This window comes from Bacillus rossius, chromosome 2 (assembly GCF_032445375.1).
Source record: "Bacillus rossius redtenbacheri isolate Brsri chromosome 2, Brsri_v3, whole genome shotgun sequence".
In the NCBI taxonomy this organism is placed as follows: domain Eukaryota; kingdom Metazoa; phylum Arthropoda; class Insecta; order Phasmatodea; family Bacillidae; genus Bacillus; species Bacillus rossius.
Window position 1 is genome coordinate 117906547 of NC_086331.1, and position 23313 is coordinate 117929859.

The window sequence follows — 23313 nt, forward strand, 5'->3', positions numbered from 1 at the left end:
TAGGGCCTGGAATTTTTCGCGATCGCGAATTTTGCGAAAATTCGCGCGAATTTCGCATGAAAACACGAAAAGTAAGTACATTCGCGAAAACCACAACATTTCTATATTACACTGCGAATATATCCCCGAAAAGTATCATTACAGTAGAATCCCGCCGATGCGACCCCCCTCTGATGCGTCCATTCCGTTTATACGACCGTTTTTTTGAGAAACCGTGAAAAATTTGAGCAGAGAAAGTCGTAAATTTGAGTAAAATCGGCTGAAAAACAAGTCTGTTACACTTTGTTGGGCACTGTGTTCAACTGTCCACGCGGCAGTGTCTAGCCGAGCTCGGCGCGTCCACTATCGCACGAAAAGCCATCTCAGCGGTCATGTTATCTTACCCGCCCGCACGAAAAGCCGCTGAGGTAGCTTCTGCGAGCGCGTAAGAAACTCGTCCGGCCAGGCTGGCGGGTAGCGGCGGCTTGACGTCATACGTGACGTGACGCGACGCTTACCTCTCCCATCCCCTGCTAATTCTTCAAGACTCATCCCTCCCAGAGTCACAAACCATGTAAACCCCCCCCCCCCCCCCCCCCCCTCTTTTTCCACCTAACATTTCAACACATTCCCTTCCTTATTTCAACCTTCTGCGTGAGAAACTGTCAGCATCCTCCTCCCCTCCCACACCGCGTGGTGCGCCAAAAGCCAGGTTGTATAGTCCATTCTCGGTAAAATAAATATTTTTATGGGCTTATACGACTGTCCTTCGCCGTTAATAAATACTTTATAAGTTTAAGTTATTATGAAACAATTTGTTTATTAGTCACACAGCAGTTTCTGCTGAAAAATCACTAATACCTCGAATTTTATTGAATAGAAAAATTTAGCAGGGCCGTAAATATATTTATTTTACTGCATAGTTACTTTTCCATCTGCATTCCAACTTGTTTTTATCTTTTTTTTTTTTTACGCTGTGAAGGGACGTGGACAAGATAATTGCTTGAGCTGTCAAAATAAACATCGCTGACGGCAAGGGCGGGAGCGCATCCTGTCGGTCTGTTGCTGTGATTATCTACTCCAAAAAACATGTCACAGCATTTCAGGATAGCATTGTTCTTATATCTTTCGTTTATAGCCGAATGTTTTCTACCTGATCCACACAAGTTCCTTCGTCACGTTTTGAACGAAAATAACCACCAGCTGGCTAGCATAGCCTAACTCGCGTGACGCGAATTCACTTAGCGCGAGTATTTATCGGACCCCATTGTTCAGGGTATGCGAGTCCGAGGTGTAAAATGAATTTTAAAAAGTTGTCTTTTTTACTCCATAACTATTTGAATATGAAATCTATGCGAACAAAGGCGATTTTTTTATGTATTTGGATATATTTGGGGGGGGGGGGGGGGGGGGGGGGGGGGGGGGGGGGGGAAATTGGCCCAAATTCTCTATTGCGACCATTCTGTTTATAAGTCCGTTTTTCCGGGAACCGTGAGGGGTCGCATCAGCGGGATTCTACGTATTTGCAGATCACTTATACTCACGTATTTTTAAAGTATCATTTAACCCAAAAAATTCCATTGACAAACATCTAAATTGGGCTAAGCATGTGGCATCGGCAGCCGAAAAAAAAAAATTGTAGTTGCAAACATCTATAGCAACGTGTCTGTTTTGTGTAACTGTTTTGGATTTAATTGGCTGTTATGCATATTAGTCTATTCCTAGTATACATGGATTGTTTATTAAATATGTAAACTATTATATTCAATAACTGCACAATTTAGTCAACATTTAAAATACCGGTAAAATTTCATTGCATAACGAAAATACCGACTTTAAACCACCGCTTTTCTAATTTGAAAAGTACCGCTTTTTGCATACTGAAAACACCGAAATTTTCCAGGCCCCTAATTATAAGCAATGATTTTCTTAAATCAATGTCATTATCTAAGTGTTACATTATGCTGAATTTTAACAAAGTTCAAAATTCAACACCATCATGAAAGATGATGTTGAACCAAATCAATCACCCTTATTAAATAATTATACGTTTTGCAGCAGAAATATAATTTAGTTTGTTAGAAATTACAGCAATGATTATTTTGAAAATGAAGGAAAAAAATTTGTTTACTAGCTTTAGTAAGATTCACCTTCTCTCTCATCAAATGGTCGAGTGAAGAATGACGCACTGCTTCTGGACTTCCAGAGGTCACTTTCTCTGCATTCAGTTTGGCCTTCACAATCATGTTATCCTTCGTAACGTTGTATATCATCAGTGTGCACGAAGTCTGTAAATAAACATATGAATACATAAGAAAAAAATAAAAACTATGACATGTATCCTTTTAAAAATGAAATCATCTAGAAAAATTAAATATGCTACCCATATTTGATAATATTTTCCATCTGATGATAATTTGGAGGCAGAAAGCAATTAATTATCATCTATCAATAAAACATTTTATTAAAAACCTGTGTCATGTTGACATTGTTGACATTAGTTGACAAACTAACTTTTGTGTTCAGAACTAAAACTTTTATCGAAATAAATAATAAAAATTCATAAATAAAGCTTTTTTTTTTTTTCAAATAGAACTGTTTACAAAAAAGTTCCAGTTATCGTAAATGTATTGTTACGAACGCGAGAGACCAGACCGCGATGCCAGCCAGGTTCGGAGCTGGCTGGCGGCCCCGCATGGCCACTGCGCGGATTACAAGGCTCGTCGCTACCCCCCCTCCTCCTCTCCGCTCCCTGCGTGGCGCTCTGCCTCGCGCGAACTGTCGATGGCCTTCTCGAAGTTTCGGGCATCCGGTCGGCGTGGGATGACGTGACTCGTCATCCCGGGCCGTCGCGTGAGCTAACAATGCCCTTCTCGACGCTTGGGGCGTCAGGTCAGCACAGGATGACGCGACTGGCCCCAGCCGCGCTTGTTACTTCTAGAAGGATGCCAGGGTCTATATAAGCTGGACGCCGGCCTCCGCGAGAGTGGCTCGGCGAAGGGAAGTGAGCTCCTCGGCGAAGGGAGTGCGACAGCGGCGACGGAGTGCGACGAGAGTTCGGCGACGGAGGTCCACGAGGAGTGCTGCGGCGAGAGTTGCGTGAGGGGTGCGGCCCAGTGAGGTGTGCGGTGTGTAAGTACTTGAGATACTGAGTGCGAGTAATTGATTAGTAGGCATTTTAAGTAAGATTATGTATTAGTGTTCTAAATATTAGCAGTCAATAAAACTGTCCAAAAATAAATAAATAATTGGGCTATCCCTATACGAGCCCAGTTCTTCCCACTCAACGATTATGAAGATCGTAACAGTATCTTGATTTTAGGGTGCAACAATCTTTATCAGTTTTTGAAACACAAACTTAATATGTACTTACGTAATGACCATGGCTGGCAACTCATGGACAGTTTATTTCTGCACAATACAATACAAAATTTATGATGATTTAAGTTGGATTACTAAAACTTGTTGCCAATTTATAGAAACAATCAATGTAAACATACATCAATTAAGTCCTTCAATTAAGACCTTTCAACTAAAGTACGATAAACTGCCAGATATTGGTGGTTTCGCTGGAGATCACTGTCGCCAAGGGTCTGTGCCATTGCCTGGGGTTGATTTTCTAGTTACTTCTTTACCGATAAAACATGTATGTACAGTGGAGTCCCACTAATATGAAACTCACTAACTAAAAAATCTGGCTAATCCAAATGAATTTAAGGTAGAACATATTATTAGAAAAAGGGGGTTGTCTGTAGAGTCAGTTTACGGACGATAATTTTACGTGATAACGTCATAAGAAAACATTGATGAAAAATTGCATACTTTTTAATTTTCAAATATTATTTACAGTTTTTGCAAATTTAATTTAAATAATTTGTTTAAATATAATCACGAACAATTAGTTAATAAACTGAAATCAAATCAATGTTAATAAATTATTAATTTGAAATGACGAAATTGGAAAAATAAATCAAATTTTTTAAATTGCTGCTTTTAAAAGGCCCGCCTAAACCTGTTTGATATTATAGAAAATTTTCTCGCACGGTGGTTGGCCGGTTCTTGCACGCTCGGCTCAGGCGGAACGTGACAATGAGTCATGCTTTTTCGTGCGTGCAGCCGGCGTTCATCGATTTATAAGACATTATCACGTCAAAATCTTGAATTTGTTTTATTTTAAAAATCATTTTTGATGTCTTAACATGTTTAGTAAGTTTGTACTTCTAAAAGTGTTTAAGTCTGTATTACAGCAATTATTCGGCTAATCTGAAAATGTAATCTGAACAGGTCGTGGCCCCAATTGGTTCGGATTAGCAAGACTCCACTGTGTGTATGCAAGTGCAGGTGTGAGTATAATGTTAAGAAACACTCCGGTTTGGCACGACCAGGAAAAGTTAAATTATCTGTCTCCATTTCAGTTCATGGGTTTTGTGATTTGTCGACAATGCGACCTACCAGTACAACACTCAAGCAACAAATGGTTGAGCAATGCAGGTACCTCCCTTTATCAAGGAGGAACTGAGGTAGGCAGCCCCATGGGCCAACTGACCTATCACAAAAAACACTACCTTATATGGAAATAAATCATACCATCCAATTCCAAGGTTAGCTTTCTAAGGTTAACACATGAAACAAGTGTTCCATGAGTTTCTGGAGCAACACATGACACCAGGGCGCGGTTCGTCCTGATTGGCTGTTGAAACGTCTGGCCAACATTCTACCCTACATGATTTCCTGGCTGCACAGTCAGGCACCTAGGTGTGGGAATTTGCCCGATAACAATAACAAGAAAATAACTATGTCTCTGGGGCAAATGACAGGGTAACCCGAATTTCTTCCTTTATTTCTTTCACTCACAAACTTTACCAAATGATCTAGAAATGTAATTAACATGCTAACATATAAATTACCATATTAACACCATATTTCTATCAAATAATCAAAGGCCTGAAGGGGACGTTTTGCCGATTTGAGTACATGAGTACATTTGAGTATATGCTGCAGATAAGGGGCAAGGAGTAAGGAGCAACATTTAATAATAAAATTACGAATGTTATCAGGAGCTATAAACAATGTGGATTTTAGTGTTTTAATACAGGTACTACCGCCATGGTAGTACCTGACGTTCTTCTTCCACTGCAGCCTATTACTGGAAAAATCACCATCGCGTCTAATCTGTTTGAAGAATTTGACAAACAAATCCATACTTCATTTGCCGACTGCGCCATGTTATGTTAATAAGTATGGCATTATCCTTTATTACAAAGTAAAAGTCTGTAAAATTGTGCTGTATTATTAATATCAAAATAAATTTACTAAACAATTTTAATTTAAGATTTTTTAAGTCAGTATCTTTAAGGTGTCAATGAAATATGATGTCCTTGCATGTTGGAAACCCTATGATTATTCACAGAAAAATTATGTTTACGTACAAATAAAATTAAAAACTGCTAACAACCTTTTCCACAATAAAGAACTACTTTACTAAAAAAACTCCCTTAAAATCGTAAACATGTCATAGGGTTGAATTCTCTAACAATTTATTTATAGGTCTGTCGTGGCGATATGTTCCTTTAAGTTCTTAGCCTTCCGTATCCCTCAATTTAAAACATTTCTATGCCTCTGATATATAGTTAATACCCATATTAAGGTATTTTTTTTACAAGAAGTTAAATATTGGGTCTTCAATATTAATTGTTAAAGTTCACAGATCAAACCCGAGCCCCACAAACAAACAAATTACTTAGATTATTCTATAGTTAAGCATGTGTATTAGCTATAATGTAACAATGTGTTCAGTGATTAATTTATTGCATAAAAATGATAATTAGGAAAGGTCAAACAAAACAATTTTAACGATGACAATGGTTACCTTGTTGCTAACTTCCTGACGCATCAATGCTTCTAAAGATGAAACTGCATCCTGAATAGAAAGGTTACTGTGAGGTTTCAGCAAACTTTCATCAGTCTCACTGTAGCCCAGGAACAAAAATACACCTTCTGGCAAATTGTAACTCTCTGAAACACACATTCATTGACATAAAACAGGGCTGCTAATAATTTAGAAAATTAATAGTTGACAGAACCCCCAAAACCATGAAAAATATAGAATAATTCAACTCAGAAACAAAAAAAAATACTGTTTGATTTTTTAATTACCTCCAGACTTGTAAAATTAAATACGTATGTATTGTGTATGCTGAACTTTGCTCATTTCTATTACAATAGAAATAGCAAACATTGATACCTATATCTTCACATGATCTGCTACTAATAAAATAAAATGCCACTTTATATAGTTAACTTATTACATCAAAAGAAACCATCTATAATATGTAGGTTCATATGGTCGGTTATAGTATGTAAATGTAACAAAAATTTCCCCATCAAAATACCTTATTTTTGTTTACCAATTTAAGAAGATAGTATTTGAAACATGATTAGCTAGATTGGTTCTACAAAACTTGGTTCTTGTTTTATTTATTATGTCACATTGTTGAGCTTTCAAATTTTAATGAATGCTGAAATTATTGTCAAAAATATAAAACCTTACATTGAACAGAGTGTATGTAAAATTTAATTAAATACTAATAAGCATTTGCTAATATTTTGAAGATTTTTGTATTTAACTGTTTACAGACTCCAAAGATCAATCTAAGATTAGCAATAGCAAGTGAGTAGTGAGAACATTAGACCAGTCTTTGACTTAACTTACTGGAGAAAAGCAAGTGACAAGATAATAATTCAGTATGATTCATTAAGCGAGTTTGTTCACAATGAATGAATTTGTAGGCCAATTGCTAGTGAACTCAGCGAATGTAATTGAAGCTTTACTAGTTTTCTTTTACGATAATAAAAACAAATTTAAAGCAATAGTGACATTTATTTACAGATCCATAAGATTATATATATATAATATATATTATATATATATGTGTGTACAATATATCAATTTAATTACTGAATTTTTAATGCAAATTATTCCCAGACTTTGCTTTTTTACTTTTATTATTCTTAAACTTTTAAAAGTCATTTTCATCCTTATGTCCTCATGCATAATGTCAACATACAAGAAGATTTATAGAGGGTTAGACAAACTGAACAGGCGTGTTGGTGGACCCATTTAGAAATTACATATTGAACAAAAAAAGCCTTAGTGGTCCAAATTTTTTTGCGCAAGTTTTTGATTTCATCGTTTTATTTAAATTTGTTCCCTGAGGCATCCTTCACCTATGCAAGGCAGTGTTAGGTGCAAGGAACGACTGAAGAATTAGTTCTGAACTTATAAAGCTAGAAAAATTATGTACACTAATTTTCGTGGAATGTTTTAATCATTATCTTTGTGATTCAAACATTTTATACTTTTTGCATGGCTTTGAGTAAAGGACTGCAACTTTATGTGTAAATAAATTTTACTGAGACTTTTTCATACCAATAAAAACCCTATTATAATTAAAATAAAATGTAAGTTTGATTCCTTACTTATTTCAGAATTTTTTACTGCTTATGCTCCTAAAATAAGTAGCTTTTCAAACTGATGTCGACCGGGGCTACGCCCTCCCTTAGCCCGATGTGCCACGTCACGTCGCAACTGACCCCCCTCTCCTCCCACCACCATCCTCTATTCAAACCTCCCGCCCCGTGCGTGTGTGTGTGTGTGTGTTGGGCGCCCAGCAAGAGGCGGTGCTAGAGTCGGTGCGACGACCCCTTTCTTTTATTAAAATAAAAATAATGTATAAACCTTTTTATGTAATAAAATATCCCCAATTGTCATGCCTCAAGTTTTAGTAAGTAAGGACGGCGCAGCGCCCCATGCAGGCATCAGCAGAACTACCCGCCAATAGTTTTTAAACTTTAATAAGAAATAACACCATAACTAAAGGTTGTTATTTATAAATAAGTGTACTTAAATTATGTTTGTTTTTTAAATAATATTTGTTTGATTAAGTATGTTACCGGACGGCTGCCCGGTAACAAAGCGGGAACTTAACCCTTCCCGGCGGCCATGATGCTCTGGTCTCGTCAGTCTGTTTCCGTTCGCCGCCTGGAGTAGGGGCGGCCCGCGCACCTCGTCGACTTCATCTCTTTTGTTCACTGATCCATTAGTTTCCGTCGCATCTTTAAATAAATCTAAAACCTTCTAACTTTTTCGAGGCCTGCTCCAGGTGGTAGACTCTTTCGCCTAAATATTTGTTTTCCGTTTACGGATATTTCGTACGCGTAATACGTGATTGACTCTCGAGGCCAGGCCACGCGGTGACCTGGTCAGCCTATAAACTGGTTATCACCCGCAACGGTGTTTTTTAGTACTTTACGTAAAACTCTTTTAACATTTTTGTAACGTGCCGTGTAATAATTTGCCTGTGCAAGTTCGCTGGTAATAAAATCACTAGCTCAGAATGTGTGGTTCAGTGGTTACGTGTATAATTCCCTCAGTTCCGGGGCGTGTGGGACGCCTCAAGAGCCCACGAACACGACGCACGAGGGGGGGAAATTAGCCTAGCCCCACATGGGTCACGTCACGGCCCTGAGCCGAGAGTTCGTAGCCGAGTCCACGTGCCCTTCCACGTGGTGGCGCCCAAATTACTCCTTTTCGTCCATCCGAACCCCCCCCCCCCCCCTCCCCGCTACGACAAAACATTGAGTCAGCAACTCCAAGTGTCTAAGCATGAAACATTATTAAAGTGGTGCCCAAATGTAAATAACATGTGATAGTAATTTAGTCAGCCCTAAGAACTGGTAGGCCTGTTCATGTTGCTTCTGATTCTGGCACCTGGTGCTGAAAACTCCTAAACACTCCACTCCATAAATAACAATGTAATAATTGATGAAATTATTCTAATGGCATAGTGATGAATTGCTAATGATAACTTACCTGGTGAAGGTCGCATGCATATAAATTTGCCAGAGTAACAAAGGCAACGACCTCTGTAAGCCTGGTAGGCTGGTGCTTTGTGGTTGTAGAAGGCAAACTCTGTTTTGCATGGAAGCCTCTCTACACACACAGTGTTGCATGTCAGCAAGTCGCCTTCATTACACTGGCACACCTCTGAACATTCTGGCTCGTCATCTCGGTACAGCTGTAACATAAACAAACTCAACTTAACCTTCAAACTGTTACAGATGTATTCCACTTGCTTGTAGCCACATGTGAGAAGTGATAAAATAATACCTTTAATAATTATATTACAAACAAAGTAATAATCTTACATCAAATCTGAATTAAATCTCCTTAAAAATACTCTCCTTGGCTAGCTACGCACTATTACATAGTCGATTCTATGATTGGAAGCATTTCTGGGAGGTTTCTTTTGGAAGGGCCTTCAGCTGCTTCCTTTTACCACGGTTTTTATTTTGGGAAGAGCTGTAAGTCGCATGGTGCTAAATCTGAAGAGAAAGGCTGATGTGGACAGACAGGCACCTTTTGTTCGACCAAAAACTCGCAGATCAGAAGTGAGATATGGCACGGCCCGTTGCTGTGATGAAGGAGGAAACCATTGGCCCATTTTTCTGGTCTCTTTCTAGGTACATCTTTTCACAAACGTTGCAGTACGCCCTTGTAATATTTGGACTTTACAGTTGTTCCCCTTGGAACGAACTCTGATCACACTATGCCCTCACTATCGATCTCGCTAACCTTGATGTTAGACTTTGACTGAAGTGCCTTCTTAGGGCGAAGAGATCCACTCCTTTACCATCCGGAACTTTGAATTTTCATCTTAGGATCTAATAAATTCTCACTTTATTGCTCTACAACCTAATACATCACTAACCATCTCACTCACATCACATTAATTACATCACTTTGTTTACACACACCGAGTCCTATTATTATTGCCCGTCCTTTTTCTCTCCACACGTGTGCCAACCTCTGTCTCCACAATTCTCATGCCGGGTGCCAACTGACACATATCAACAATACTATACATAACACAACAACACTAAACATAACACCCTTCCCCCTTAAGTGATGAAATCCTTCATCCACCCTGGTTTGACAGTTGCCCTTTTAGGCCTGGTACTACTCGACACATCGCCTTCGTGTGTTTGATTCCCCTCACGGCAAGGGCCCTGTTGTGGGTTTACAAGCAGTGGTGCGCTGGCCTCAAAACCTCTGAACTCTTCTTCCTCCTCTGGTGATTGCGGCCGCTGCCCCGGCGGTCGCCCCTGCTCTGCTCCGTTAGGCGGCCCTGGAGACCGTCCTTGCTCTGCTCTGTTGTGCTCCCCTACCTGCCGCTCCACTTCAGCGCTGGAGGATCCTACCGCGGATCCTACCCTCTCACCCCCTGCTTGTGGAAGACTCCTGCTAGCATCATTTCCAGGAACAGCATACCTACGGCGCAATTGATCAATGTGCCGTCTCATGTAAACTCCTTCACTTGTTAACACTGTATAAGAAAGGGGCCCTGTTACGCCCACCACAACAGCAGGAACCCATTTCGGTCCCCTACCCATATTCAAAGCGAATACCAGGTCTTGGGAAACAAACATCCTTGGAGGAACTGGTTTGGTCTTCTCCTCTTGCTTGCTTTTCATTTCTTCTACAAAATCAGGATGCACCCTGTTCAGGCATGTTCGGAGTCGCCTCTCCATGAGAAGTTCGGCTGGGCAGGCTCCAGTTGCTGCGCACGGCATCACATGCTGCGTTAATAACATCCTTGCCAAACGGTGCGGTAAGTCTGCCCCATCCAACCGCTTAAGCGCCTCCTTCATCGACTGAACCATTCGCTCAGCTTGACCATTTGACGAAGGATGGTATGGAGCAACCTTGACCAGGCTAATACCATTGTTCCTTGCAAAACTTATGAATGCAGCAGAGGCAAATGCAGTTCCGTTGTCACTCACAATAACATCGGGAATACCGTGGGTTGCACACAACGTACGCATAGCCATTATGACACACTTAGCATCTGTGGCCGCTACCGGTAATACTTCCAACCACTTCGAGTACGAGTCCACCACGACTAAGAACACTTGCCCTCTGATAGGCCCTGCAAAATCGACATGTAGCCTGGACCATGGTTTCCTGGTCCATTCCCACGGGTGATTGGGAGCCTTGGGTGGACTATGATGGGATGATTGACAGATCTCACATTGTTGCCCGACTGCCTCCACATCTCGGTCAAGTCCAGGCCACCACACGTAACTGCGTGCCAGTGCCTTTGTCCGGACCACTCCTTGATGGCAAGCATGTAGCGTCTGGAGGATGTGCTTGCGAGCTTCTTCCGGAATTACCACACGGTTGCCCCACAGCAAACAACCTCGATGCGTGGTCAATTCATGTTGCCTCTGAACAAACGGAACGAATTCTTCCGTCACTCTTGAAGTAGGCCATCCTTTCATGGCCCAATTGTAGACCCTTGACAAGGTGGGATCCTTCCTGGTCAGCTCGGCGATCTCTTGTGCCGTTAAGGGAGGAGTGTCAAGTGCTTCTAGGAGAAGTACTTCCATTGGTGCTGGCACAGGGTTTTCATGAGTTACGCGGGGAAGGCGACTAAGACCATCAGCATTGGATATGCTTGCTCCAGGTTGGTATCTCAACACAAAATCATATCCACTCAGCAGTACACTCCAACGAAGCATTCTTGGAGAAATGATGTTTGGCGTAATCTTGTCTACCGTGAATAGCCCAAGCAGGGGTTTATGGTCTGTGCGGATCTCGAAATTTCTTCCATATACATAGTTGTGGAACTTTTTCACACCTGCAATTATGCTAAGGGCTTCGCGATCAATTTGCGCATAATTACGTTCAGTGACTGTCATTGTGCGAGAGTAGAAACATACGGGTACTTCATCACCGTTGTCATTTGGCTGACTGAGAACAGCCCCAACCCCATACTGTGAAGCATCACATGTCAATATAAGGTGTCGATTTGGATCATAATGTGCCAGCAAGGACTCTGATGTCAAAAGGGCCTTGGTACCTGCGAAAGCCTTGTCATGGACCTGTGTCCATTCCCACGGTGACTCCTTCCGAAGCAGCTGGTGCAGGGGCTCCGCCACCTCAGCCTTATGCTTAAGGAACGAATGGTAGAAATTCAGCAGGCCCAAGTAGGCCTGGAGCTCTCCCTTGTTGGTGGGGACCGGAGCTTCATGAATAGCAGCCACTTTATCAGGGGTTGGACGAATTCCTTTCTGATCCACTATATATCCAAGAAAAGTCACCGCAGATGCTCCCAATACACACTTTTGTGCCTTCACATGGATTCCCGCTGCACGAAAACGCTCTAGGATCTGCCTTACCCTGCTATATAAATCCTCCATGGATGTCCCCTTCACCAACACATCATCAAAATAGGGCAAAACACCATCCATGCCCGCCAACAAGTCCTCCATGAATCGCTGAAACTTACCAGGGGCTACACTAACGCCGAACTGTAGGCGGTTCACCTTAAATGCCCCCTTATGCGTAACCAGCGTTTGGGCCATGGCCGCACTTTCATCCACTCGCAGCTGTTGAAATGCCTGAGCCAAGTCGATCTTAGCAAATACTGTGCCCCCATAAAGCTTGGTTAGCAGTTGGTTAATGGGAGGGATAGGGTACAGGTCTTTCTTCAAAGCCTTATTGATGGTGCTTTTATAGTCCCCACAAATTCTCACTTCCCCATTTTGTTTTAATACTGGAACAATAGGGGTACCCCATTCAGAATGCATGACAGGTGTATAGACCCCTTGCTCTACTAACTTGTCAATCTCACGTTCAATCTTTGGTAGGAGTGCGAAAGGAACAGCCCGTGGTATCAGTCGCAGAGGTCTGACTTCCTCGTCTAACTGAAACCCAATGGGGGGGCCTTTGTACTCTCCCAACTCTGCACTGAACACATCAGGAAAATCATTGACCAAGTCGGAGACCGAATAACTTACTGTGAGAACACCTCTAACTTCTATTCCTAGCGCCTTCATCCAGTTCCTACCCAGGAGCGATCGGTGGTGCCCCCTAGACACAATTAATGGCAGTTTACTCTTCCGCAATCCATACGTCACGTCAACTTCACAAGTACCCAGCGTCTCTATAGCATTCCTACTGTAATCCTGTAAGATCACTGTGCTCTTCTTTAGTACCTGTGACCCCTGGGGGTAGATGTTTGAGAAGGTGGATTCATCAACAATTGACACTCCCGCTCCTGTATCTAGCTCCATTTCCACTGGATAACCTCCAATAAACACTGTTGTACCAAACTCAGCAGCCCCTTGCACATTGACGTTCCAAAGATGATACACTTGGTCTTCTGTAGAGCTTGGAATGCTATTCACTTCCTCCTGCCTTTGCTCCACCTGATTTACATTGCCCTTGTTCTTATCAGCCGCCTTTGCTCTGCAGACCTTTTCAAGGTGGCCTATCTTCTTGAAGTAATAGCATTCTACATTTATAAAACGGCATGCGGCCCTGAAATGTTGACCACCACAACATGTGCACTTAGGTGTCTTAGAATTTAGGTTACGTCTAGGTGCGAAGTTCCTGTTACTCACTTGGTCTACCCTCACAGGGATGTGTTCCTTCCCACAAGTTTCTTCCTGTGCTACATAATCGGCATTCACAACAGCTGCCGACGCACCACGAATGTCACGAGTGTTCTGGTATGCAGCCTCGGCAGCAAGGGCCCTTTCCTGGGCTTGGGCGAATGTCAAAACAGATTCAGACAACCACCTTCGCTGCACCGTTTCATCCTTCATACCGCAAACAAAACGGTCTCGTAGAGTAAGGTCAAGGATATTGCCGAAATTGCAATGTTCGGCCAGCCTTCTCAATTCAGCAATATACTCCGCCACACTTTCATCTTCCCGTTGATTGCGACGGTGAAATTTAAATCGTTGATAAATTTCCGATGGTGTAGGCGCGAAATGGTTTTTTAACAGCGCCACTATCTCCTGGTACGTTTTAGTGGCTGGAGCAGCTGGCGAGATTAACGACCTCACAACACTATACGTTTTTGGGCCACACACACTTAAGAGAACAGCACGCTTCTTCTCGTTACTTGTGACTTCATTAGCTTCAAAATAAAACTCTAAGCGCTCTGCGTAGGCATCCCAGGTCTGTGGATGCGCCACATCAAATTCTTCAATGTTACCCAAGTTAGTCATGATGCTGGTTGTATGTGATACCTATCTATTGTATCCCATCCTCGTCGCCAGTAATAAATTCTCACTTTATTGCTCTACAACCTAATACATCACTAACCATCTCACTCACATCACATTCATTACATCACTTTGTTTACACAGAGTCCTATTATTATTGCCCGTCCTTTTTCTCTCCACACGTGTGCCAACCTCTGTCTCCACAATTCTCATGCCGGGTGCCAACTGACACATATCAACAATACTATACATAACACAACAACACTAAACATAACAGGATCATAGCCATACACCTAACTTTCATCTCCAGTTATAATTTTTGGCCATGAAGTCCAGATCTGCATCAAGATGATCCTTCAATTCCTTGTAAACTGACACATGATTTTCCTTCTGTTCGTCATTTAAAAGTATGGATACCAATTCCGCACTCATTCATTTCATTAGCAAATTATCAGTAAAACTGCTTTGCACAAACCTGTACACAATGTTCAATTCTTTGGAAGGCTTTTGAATGGTTAATCGCCTGTTTGAATGAACCATTTTGTCACTTTTTGCACGTTTGTGTCTGTTTTTGAGGTCGTAGGATGTCCCAACCGCTGCTCGTCTTTGACAAACTCATTTCTGCTTTTAAATCATTCATATCATTTGTAAACAGTCTTCAGAATTACCATATTATGAGCTTCTTTGGCACTCTTTTGGAACTTAAAATAAAACTTAATGGTAACACATTTTTTTAAAATCCATTATGCGTGACAGACACGGTAACATGACCTCACTCTTCCCGCTCTGGAAGCCGAATGACAAGTCACAACTTGTTCAAACTTGACACTGACTATCTCAATGAAACAGGCTATCGGGCTTACTTCAAAATGTAGCATCATTAGTTGCTGCTATAAAAATTCATTCACCATATTTTTTGATCATACCTCATATACTTCCAAATATTTCCATTATACGCAAAAATTTTCTAATTTGCAACTGGACAAGGAAATATTTATACTATGATGCATAGCTCATGTAGCATATCATGTTTTGTATTACTTCTGTAACATATTTAAAAAAAATAAATTATTCCTATGTTACTGCCCTTGTGTGGTTAAAGAAAGCTTTATATTAATTTTGTTATTAAAGCCCTGGAAGTTGCTTTAAACAGGCGAAAGACACTACAGTATACTTAGAGGTACACAAGGGAGAAACATTAAAAAAAAAAAAGGAAACTTACTTCTCACAATAGTAAGTAGAAAATGGATAGTATTTGAAGAAATAAATAAAATGAAAATGTTTGCTTAAAGCTTACCCTTTTTATTGTTCATTATGGTTTTCATTATTTTCTTTTGATAGTTTCAGGAATACACAGATCAAAGTTAATTGGGGCCCCGGCCGTCAAAACTTATCAATTACAAAAGGATTATTAATTTTACCTGGAATATAAATCTAGCATTTTACTTTGACATAATCAAGCTTTCAAAAAACCAACATTAATAATTTAACTAGCGTATTTTAAGATTAAACATTTGTTAGCCCAACCAGTGCGGGACTATGTATATTCTGATTTAACAATGTCTGATCGTTGACTGTTCACTGGGGGTGACTAGAAGCGGGAGAGACACATAGAATTTATGTCCATGTAGGAAGCCAGCATGTAAATTTAGTTGAATTTCGTGATGGGCTTGAGCTGGAAATGTACCTAAACTCTTGCACCATCTCTTTGACCCCACTGGAACCAAAAAAATAAAGGGATCCAGTGGTCAAGAATATAAATTAAGTTGACAAGCAACAGGAATCGAGAAGTCAAGGCAAAAGTTAAGTAGGGAGCCAACTAGAGCAACTATAGGCAAAAGGGCATAGAATTTTCCATTTAACATTCTGGGGGTGGAATGATGAAAAGCACTCCCTCGGAAGAAGCACTAGTGCTCACGGTAGCCACGCGCTAGTCATGCTATGAGATTACCTAGTAATCCAAACTAAAGTGACTAGCAATCTAGAAAATAAAAAAAACTTAGGTACTTGTCAGACCACCAGCTTGTCCAAGACGTATGAACCAGATGGAATTCCACGTACTATATGATATCTCGCCTTTTAGAACAAAAACGGGCTGTTTCTTTATACCTGGCTGAAACATCGGTAAATTTCGAAAATTTGTCTACTGAAGAGTGGAAAATACTCAGAACAAGCATTGAATTGCTGAAACCATTTGAAGAGAATTCCAAGATTATAAGTTCAAATTGCTCTTCGGTGTCTGAAGAAATACCTCATCTGAAAATCTTCCAGAAATATTTAGAAATTTACAATGATGAAAACAAAGAAATCATGCAAATGAAAGTCCTGCTGGAAAATGATTTGAAGAGTAGGTTCGACTTGGAGCATAACAAAGTCTTCACCCTGGCTACATTGTTGGATCCAAGATAATAAGCAACAGTTTATTTGAGACAGAGGATCTCGTCACCATTAGGTCTCAATTTTTATTACAATCTCAGAAAAATAGCATGAGTGATGACGAGAGTAACAATGGCAAAGATGATTTACATAGCACGTCCATCGATGAAGACAATACAGAAACAGCAACACACCGGAATATTTGGCAATGCTACCAAAAATTTGCATCAAGAAAAATAGAAGATATTCAAGATGACAGGTCAAGGGCAGCTCATGAACTACAGTCCTACTGTGCGTTACCGGTGGTAAAGCGCAATGATGACCCATTTCAGTGGTGGAGCCGCAATAGTTCTAGGTATCCTGAAATGTCGTGCATCGCTAAAGTGTACCTTTGTTGTCCCGCAAGTTCCATTTACAGTGAGCGGCTGTTCTCAGAGGCAGGGAACATATATGAAACAAAAAGAAATCGATTGCTGCCAGATAGGGCAGAAGCTGTAGTCTTTTTATATCATAATTTACCTTTAATTAAAAAAATATAAGTAATAAAAAATATCAGGAGATGACAATTTTGTTTGTCACAAATTTGATTGGATTAGGTTATGTACGGTTATAAATCATATAACTACGTTAGACTGATTGTCATCATGTACATGCAATCTTGCTTTAATAATACTTAGTCTGTTAATGAAGAAAATTCCTACTCTTTAAGTAAATAAGAAGAAATATTTATAAGTGTTTATTGAAGATAAAAAGATATTATGTTGTTTTGTTTGTTAATTAAGATAATAATTTTGTTTGATAAATGTCATAGATATTTTTTCTTTACAAGTAAGTAATTTTATAAGCTGATTACCAAAGAAAAGGTTGTTTTTGCTTTACATTTCAAAATGTGTAAGATCATAAAATAAAAATATTAGTAAACAATCAAGGTTTTTTTTAATGTAATTCCCCCTACACACATTTTATTGAGAAATACATACAAAGTAAGAAGCCGGATAGTCTGCGCTCTTTGCCGAATAGTCGCCGACTAGTCGCTGACTATGAAAGTGGCTGGTTAGTCTGCTTTATCAACTAGTTGGAACATCTCTAATATATATATGAATATGTACCGTATTTACTCGTGTATAGCGCGCCCTCGTGTATAGCGCGCACCACGATTTTTGCAACAAATTCCGAAGAAAAAAAACTTTTTTCCCCGTAAATAAATTTTACTAACATTTTGTGGTACCTGTTAAGTAATTACGTATGAAACAAATGATAATTTAAATTGATGTGTGGTGATCCGTCAGGAAAATACTTAAACTCTGCTGTGTAGACGGAAGATAATGAAGCGCTGTATCGTCACAACTGGTACGTGGGCGGGAGGGAAGGAGACAGGCAGGAACGGGACGCAGAGGACTAGATGACTCACCGGTAGCAGCTGCGACAAGGAAGCGAAGGAAGTGGGAGGGGGAATGGCGACAACATTCTCTCTCTCTCTCTCTCTCTCTCTTTTATTTTAGTAGCTGCGCTGGCTTTCTGTAGAGGGGGAGGTCTAAAAATAAACAAGAGACGTGCGAGCTTGCGCGCGCACGTGTGTTTGTGTGTCTGTGTGCTGTGAGCGTGTGTGTGCGAGAGACCAGGTTGTGTGCGTGTGTGTGTGTGTGTGTGTGAAAGAGAGGCATTGTTGCTTGTGCGTATGTGTGGGGGCTGGCCAGAAACGTCACCCGTCACCCGGCAGTTAACGACTTCCACTCCTCCTCCCAGCCTCACCCCATCACTTTTTTTTTTTTCCGTGTATAGCGCGCATCCTTATTTTTTTCCTTTACTTGAGGGGAAAAAAGGGCGCGCTATACACGAGTATATACGGTATATATGTGTGTGTATTTGTGTGTGTACACACACACATCTACCTAATCAATCAATTTGATTGTATTTGTAAGATTTATTTTTATTAAATGTAAATAAAAGCTTAGGTATATGCCTATCTAGTGTAAAATCAACTAAACCAATGGACTGAGCTATGTATGTAAAGTTATTATAAAAATTTCTTAGTGCAATGACAAATAACTATATTATTTTCTGAAATTATAATGTAGGCTACCTATAAAAATTTAACAATAAGTTAGTTGTATAAAAAAGTTAAAAAATATAGTTTGCCTATGATGTGATTTAAACCTGGTGAGTTTAGCTTCCTAACCACACACTCATCTTCTAAGTTAAACAGTTATCATAGATGTAACTAAGAATATTAGATTATTAATGTTGTAATCCAGGATTACAACATATTTTTGGTTGAGATAATATCTTTTTGAGACTATTAGCATTTATAAAATGTATTCCAGGATAGTTTTTCTATCACAAAGATTTATTTGATGCACTGATATGGTTGATATGCTGCCCAAAGTTCATGAAAACAAATATACAGGTTAATGCCACCACATGGGGTCAGCTATCTGGATGACTTTGACTCATGGGAGCACGCGCATTATAGATTTCGCCATGTTAAACTTCTGTCCTTAATGCATGCGCATCTCTTTTTCATTTGTGATGCATACTAAAATTTCACCCTCAAGGCAAATAATTGTAATAACAAGATTTCTTAAATAAAGTTTTATTATTTCAGCTGCATGAGAAAACTTACCCGTTTTCCTTGGCCTTCTCTGATTTTCTCATCTGAATGATATGGACTCTGCACCACACAAAATCCTGCAACCAAACAAGACTTCTACAATAAATATTCACATAATAAAAACAATGGTTATGCCACTGTACAACATTTTAAATAATGATGGTTTTTGGGAGTGAAACTTGACGTCGTCCGTGGCTGTACCCCACAGAGCTTGATATGTCACCACCCCTCCTCACCCCTTTTTTCCTGGCCATTGAATGCCCCGCTGGCGACATGCGTGCATGTGTGTGTGTATGTGTGTGTGCGTGTGTGTGTAAGTACTCAGTGGCAAGTGGGATGCCGTGAGAGCCCACGTGAGCATTCAGCAGGTATAGCGAGCCTGACACTTAGAGCGGGCCAGGTTCTGGTACATAGTTCTATAAAGGAGTAAGGGGGAAATGAGTCACGTCCCCACACGGGCGACGTCACGCCTCAAGGACAGAGTCCCCACAGGGTCCGGGTGGCACCCACTAACTTTACCAACTAATAAATACCGCATCCCCCCCCCCCCCCCCCCAGCAACAAACTTAAATGACATACTTCTGAACTGGTAGCATTTAGGTATCTACTGTCATCTTAAGAATAGAGCAGTGATGGATACATAGGAGGGGAAAACATTAATATCCCGAAAATCTCACACGCCATTTATTCCAGATGTGAAAATATTGGACCCGGATCACCACTATGTGATGCAAATGGTCTGACCATTACAATACTCCAGCTCCCACAAATTTAAAACTGGTTTTTTCACAAGTGCAACAATAAATAAACTATGTTAGTTCTCTATGACCCTGTCCACAATCAATATTGTGTAAAATAATAACTTAAAAATAGCTTAAGAAAAATAAATAAAATCTTATCTGGTACACTATTTGAACACAAATTAATATTCTGAATAAGGATTTTTTAACATTTATAGGTTGACTACTGTGATGTTCATAAATTGTTTTAAAAGCAACTTTATAATTTTAAGGCTATGCATACAAGACCAAAATGAAGACTTAAAACAATAAATCCACAAATAAATAGCAAAAAATAACTATTTATATAGCAATTAGGTATTATGGTGGGAATTGTGTACCAGTTCATTTTCCAAAACAATATTTCATAGTACAAATTTACAATATTTTGTACATGTGTGTACATGATTTAAATAATGTACTTTCTTGGAAAATTTGCAGTATGAATAGCTGACACAGAAAACCTTACATAGAAGAAGAAAATGAACATATTAATGTCACAACAAGCATCATTAAGCACTAAAGTCATTCAAAATGCATGTACATATATTCAGTTTCTAACGTAGCATGTTTTGGAAGCGAGCCTTATGATTGAATACAGTATTTAGTCACAGGTTAACAGGACCTAATACAGCAGATAACTAAATTATTGCATAAATCTATAATCTTAAGCCAGGTCTCAATTTTTTTGTTACGCATTTCAATTAAACAATTACAATCATTTATACACAAAGCAAAATGCATTATTTATGTTTCACTTTATTTCACACTGCATGGTTATCTGAAAAGAACCTTATATCTTTGAATATATATACTGTATAGAAGTCGCCAGCCCAGGTTAAAATTTATAATACGGTTTGAGGTAGTTGGTTAATTCACCGCCGCAATCGCCACCATCTCTAGGGCATCGACTTGTGGTGGTCCCTAGCGGACAAGTGTCGAACTCTTCAAACACCCCTTCCCCACCCTCCCTCAAACATGCGTTGTCCTCCACCCACCCTCTACCCCACCTCTCATTCCTACAGTTTTGTGACGCACAAACTCCCGTTGAACGACTTTGAGCTGCAGTGAATTTTGGGTGGGGGGTGCGGGGGAATGACAGCGGGCGACAGTGCTGCGCTCTAACGTGTAAATAACAACCTAAGACGATACAGGGCGTTACGGCAGCGCACTGCAGCGGTGAAGTTCCCAAGCTGCTCATCATACACTCCTGAAAAACATAGAGTAAATCCTATCCACTCGCGACTTCTATACTGTTGTACATCTGTCTTGCTGGTGATGGTTGGCATCACTGATAACAGGTGAATGTCAGTTCCGGTTATGGCATCTATATATGTAAATGTAACACGGTTAACGGACAATAAAGAATATTAAGTGCTAACTACATGTACTTGCTTATCTACAACTTTATACCTATGAACGCAAGTAAAACATGGCGCAGTCGTGTGGAATTGTGTTTATATTTCAGTTCGTCCATGTTCGTTGGATTTGTTTGCTGTGGGTGATATAACCTGTAGGTGTGCGTTTGTTTGTTGCCACGTGTTTTTCGGACGTCGGTGGTAGTAGATATCAAACAATGTTGTGGACAGACTGAATCGTATAGTTGTTTTTTTTTCTGTTTTGTGCCATGGCAGGCCTAAATCTTGTAAAGCTCCCCGACTCTGTCGACTTGGAGAGTCCCACGGCCCGAAAAGACTGGGAAGTGTTTGAAGGAGATTTTGAAAATTATTTAATCGCAACGGGCCAGGATGAGGGCCCAGATAAGGTTAAGATCGCCCTACTCAAAAACATGTTAGGCTCCCAAGGACGAGCCCTTTTCGAAACTTTCGACATCCCACCAGAGGACAAGCTAGTGTATTCTAAAGTAAAGGAAGCGTACCGCGTGTTCGTGGCACCAAAAACAAATCCTTTGTATGAACGGTTTGTTTTTAACCAGCGTGTGCAACTGGAGGGTGAGACTTTTGATCATTTCTTGACTGATTGCCGCCGCCTGATTAAAACATGTGGCTATGAGCGCCCAGTTTCGCAGGAAGAGAATATGCTGGTTGACCGCATCGTCCAGGGCATCAGAGATTCGTCCGTTCGGGAGTCTCTGCTGAGGTTAGACAATGCCACTCTTACTAAAGTTGCTGCACACTGCCGTCTGATGGAACAGAGTCAACAACAAGCGAAGGAGATTCAAGCTCGGAGTTCTGCTCACGATAGTGTAAGTTGTGACTTTGTGTCCACTAAGGATAGGAAGTCATCACGCCCAAGGCAAAACAGCAAGTTTGGTGATAACGGTGAGTACAACTGCTCAAGGTGTCAGACACAGCACAAGGCCAGACAATGCCCAGCATATGGAAAAAAATGTGCCAAATGTGGCATTATGAATCACTTTGCTGCCTCATGCAGAGTTCGGAAAGTTCGTGAGGTACAAGCAAAGCATTCTTCTAGTGAGAGTCTATACTGTGATGCGGTGACAGTCAATTCTGTGTATCCTAGAGGGACTAGAACAACCCACATCAATGAGTGGAGGGAGCGTATACTGATTGAGGATAAAGCAGTGAACATAAAATTGGATCCCGGTTCTGAAATAAATATTTTGCCACTCAGTTTGTTCAGGACGGTTGACAAACAGTTCAAGGTCAGGCCAACATCCCTAAAAATTGAGGTTTGGGGTGGGACCATTCTTGCAGCAAAAGGAGTAGTTAATTTGTGTTGTTCTGTCAAAGGCCAAGAGTCTTATGTTGAATTTGTTATAGTTGACTCTGACAGCACTCCTTTGTTAGGGCTACAGTCTTGTGTTGACTTCAATCTTGTGAAAAGGGTTCACTCAGCTTGCCACGAGGCAAAGGACAGATTCATTAAAGAACACAATGAAGTATTCACTGGTTTTGGCTGTTTCCCCCAAGTATGTAGAATTAACATTCGCGACCATAGCAACCCTGTTTGTAAGCCTCCAAGAAGGGTCCCTAGAGCAATCAGACCTGCATTAAAACAAGAACTGGACAGACTCGAACAGAAAGGCATTATATGCAAAGTTGACAAGCTCAGTGCTAGCGCTTGGGTGAGCAACCTAGTTGTTGTGGAAAAGTCAAGTGGGAAGTTGAGGTTATGTCTTGATCCGACTGACCTCAATAAGGTGGTGATTCGAGACTACCATGAAATACCAACATTGGAAGAAATGTCCGAGAAGCTCACAGGAAAAAATTTTTATTCAGTGTTTGATCTTAAGGAAGGGTTCCACCAAGTGCAACTAGATGAAGACTCGTCTCACAAGTGCTGCTTCTCGACACCATTTGGGTGTTATCGCTATCTACGCATGCCATACGGCATTGCCAATGCCCCAGAAAATTTCCAGAAGTTTATCGAAGAGAACTTTGCTTCTATTCCTGGAGTGGTGACGTTCTTCGATGACATCCTCTGCACAGGCGAAACAGAAGGTGACCATGATACGTGTGCTCAGCAAGTAGTGGAGCGTGCAGCCAGCCTTGGCATCAAGTTCAACCC

At 40.6% G+C, this 23313-nt stretch overlaps 1 protein-coding gene across 3 annotated transcripts in view; it reads right to left on the bottom strand.

Annotated features, from left to right (window-relative positions):
• Positions 1–23313, bottom strand: part of LOC134529683 (uncharacterized) — a 236620-nt gene that overhangs the window by 6849 nt on the left and 206458 nt on the right. For all 3 annotated transcript variants that reach the window (XM_063364036.1, XM_063364038.1, XM_063364037.1), the window contains 4 exons: positions 19055–19119; positions 8852–9056; positions 5849–5994; positions 2130–2267 (listed from right to left, as the gene is read on the bottom strand). In XM_063364036.1, the coding sequence (XP_063220106.1) occupies positions 2130–2267; positions 5849–5994; positions 8852–9056; positions 19055–19119 (554 nt within the window). The remainder of the gene's footprint in view (positions 1–2129; positions 2268–5848; positions 5995–8851; positions 9057–19054; positions 19120–23313) is intronic.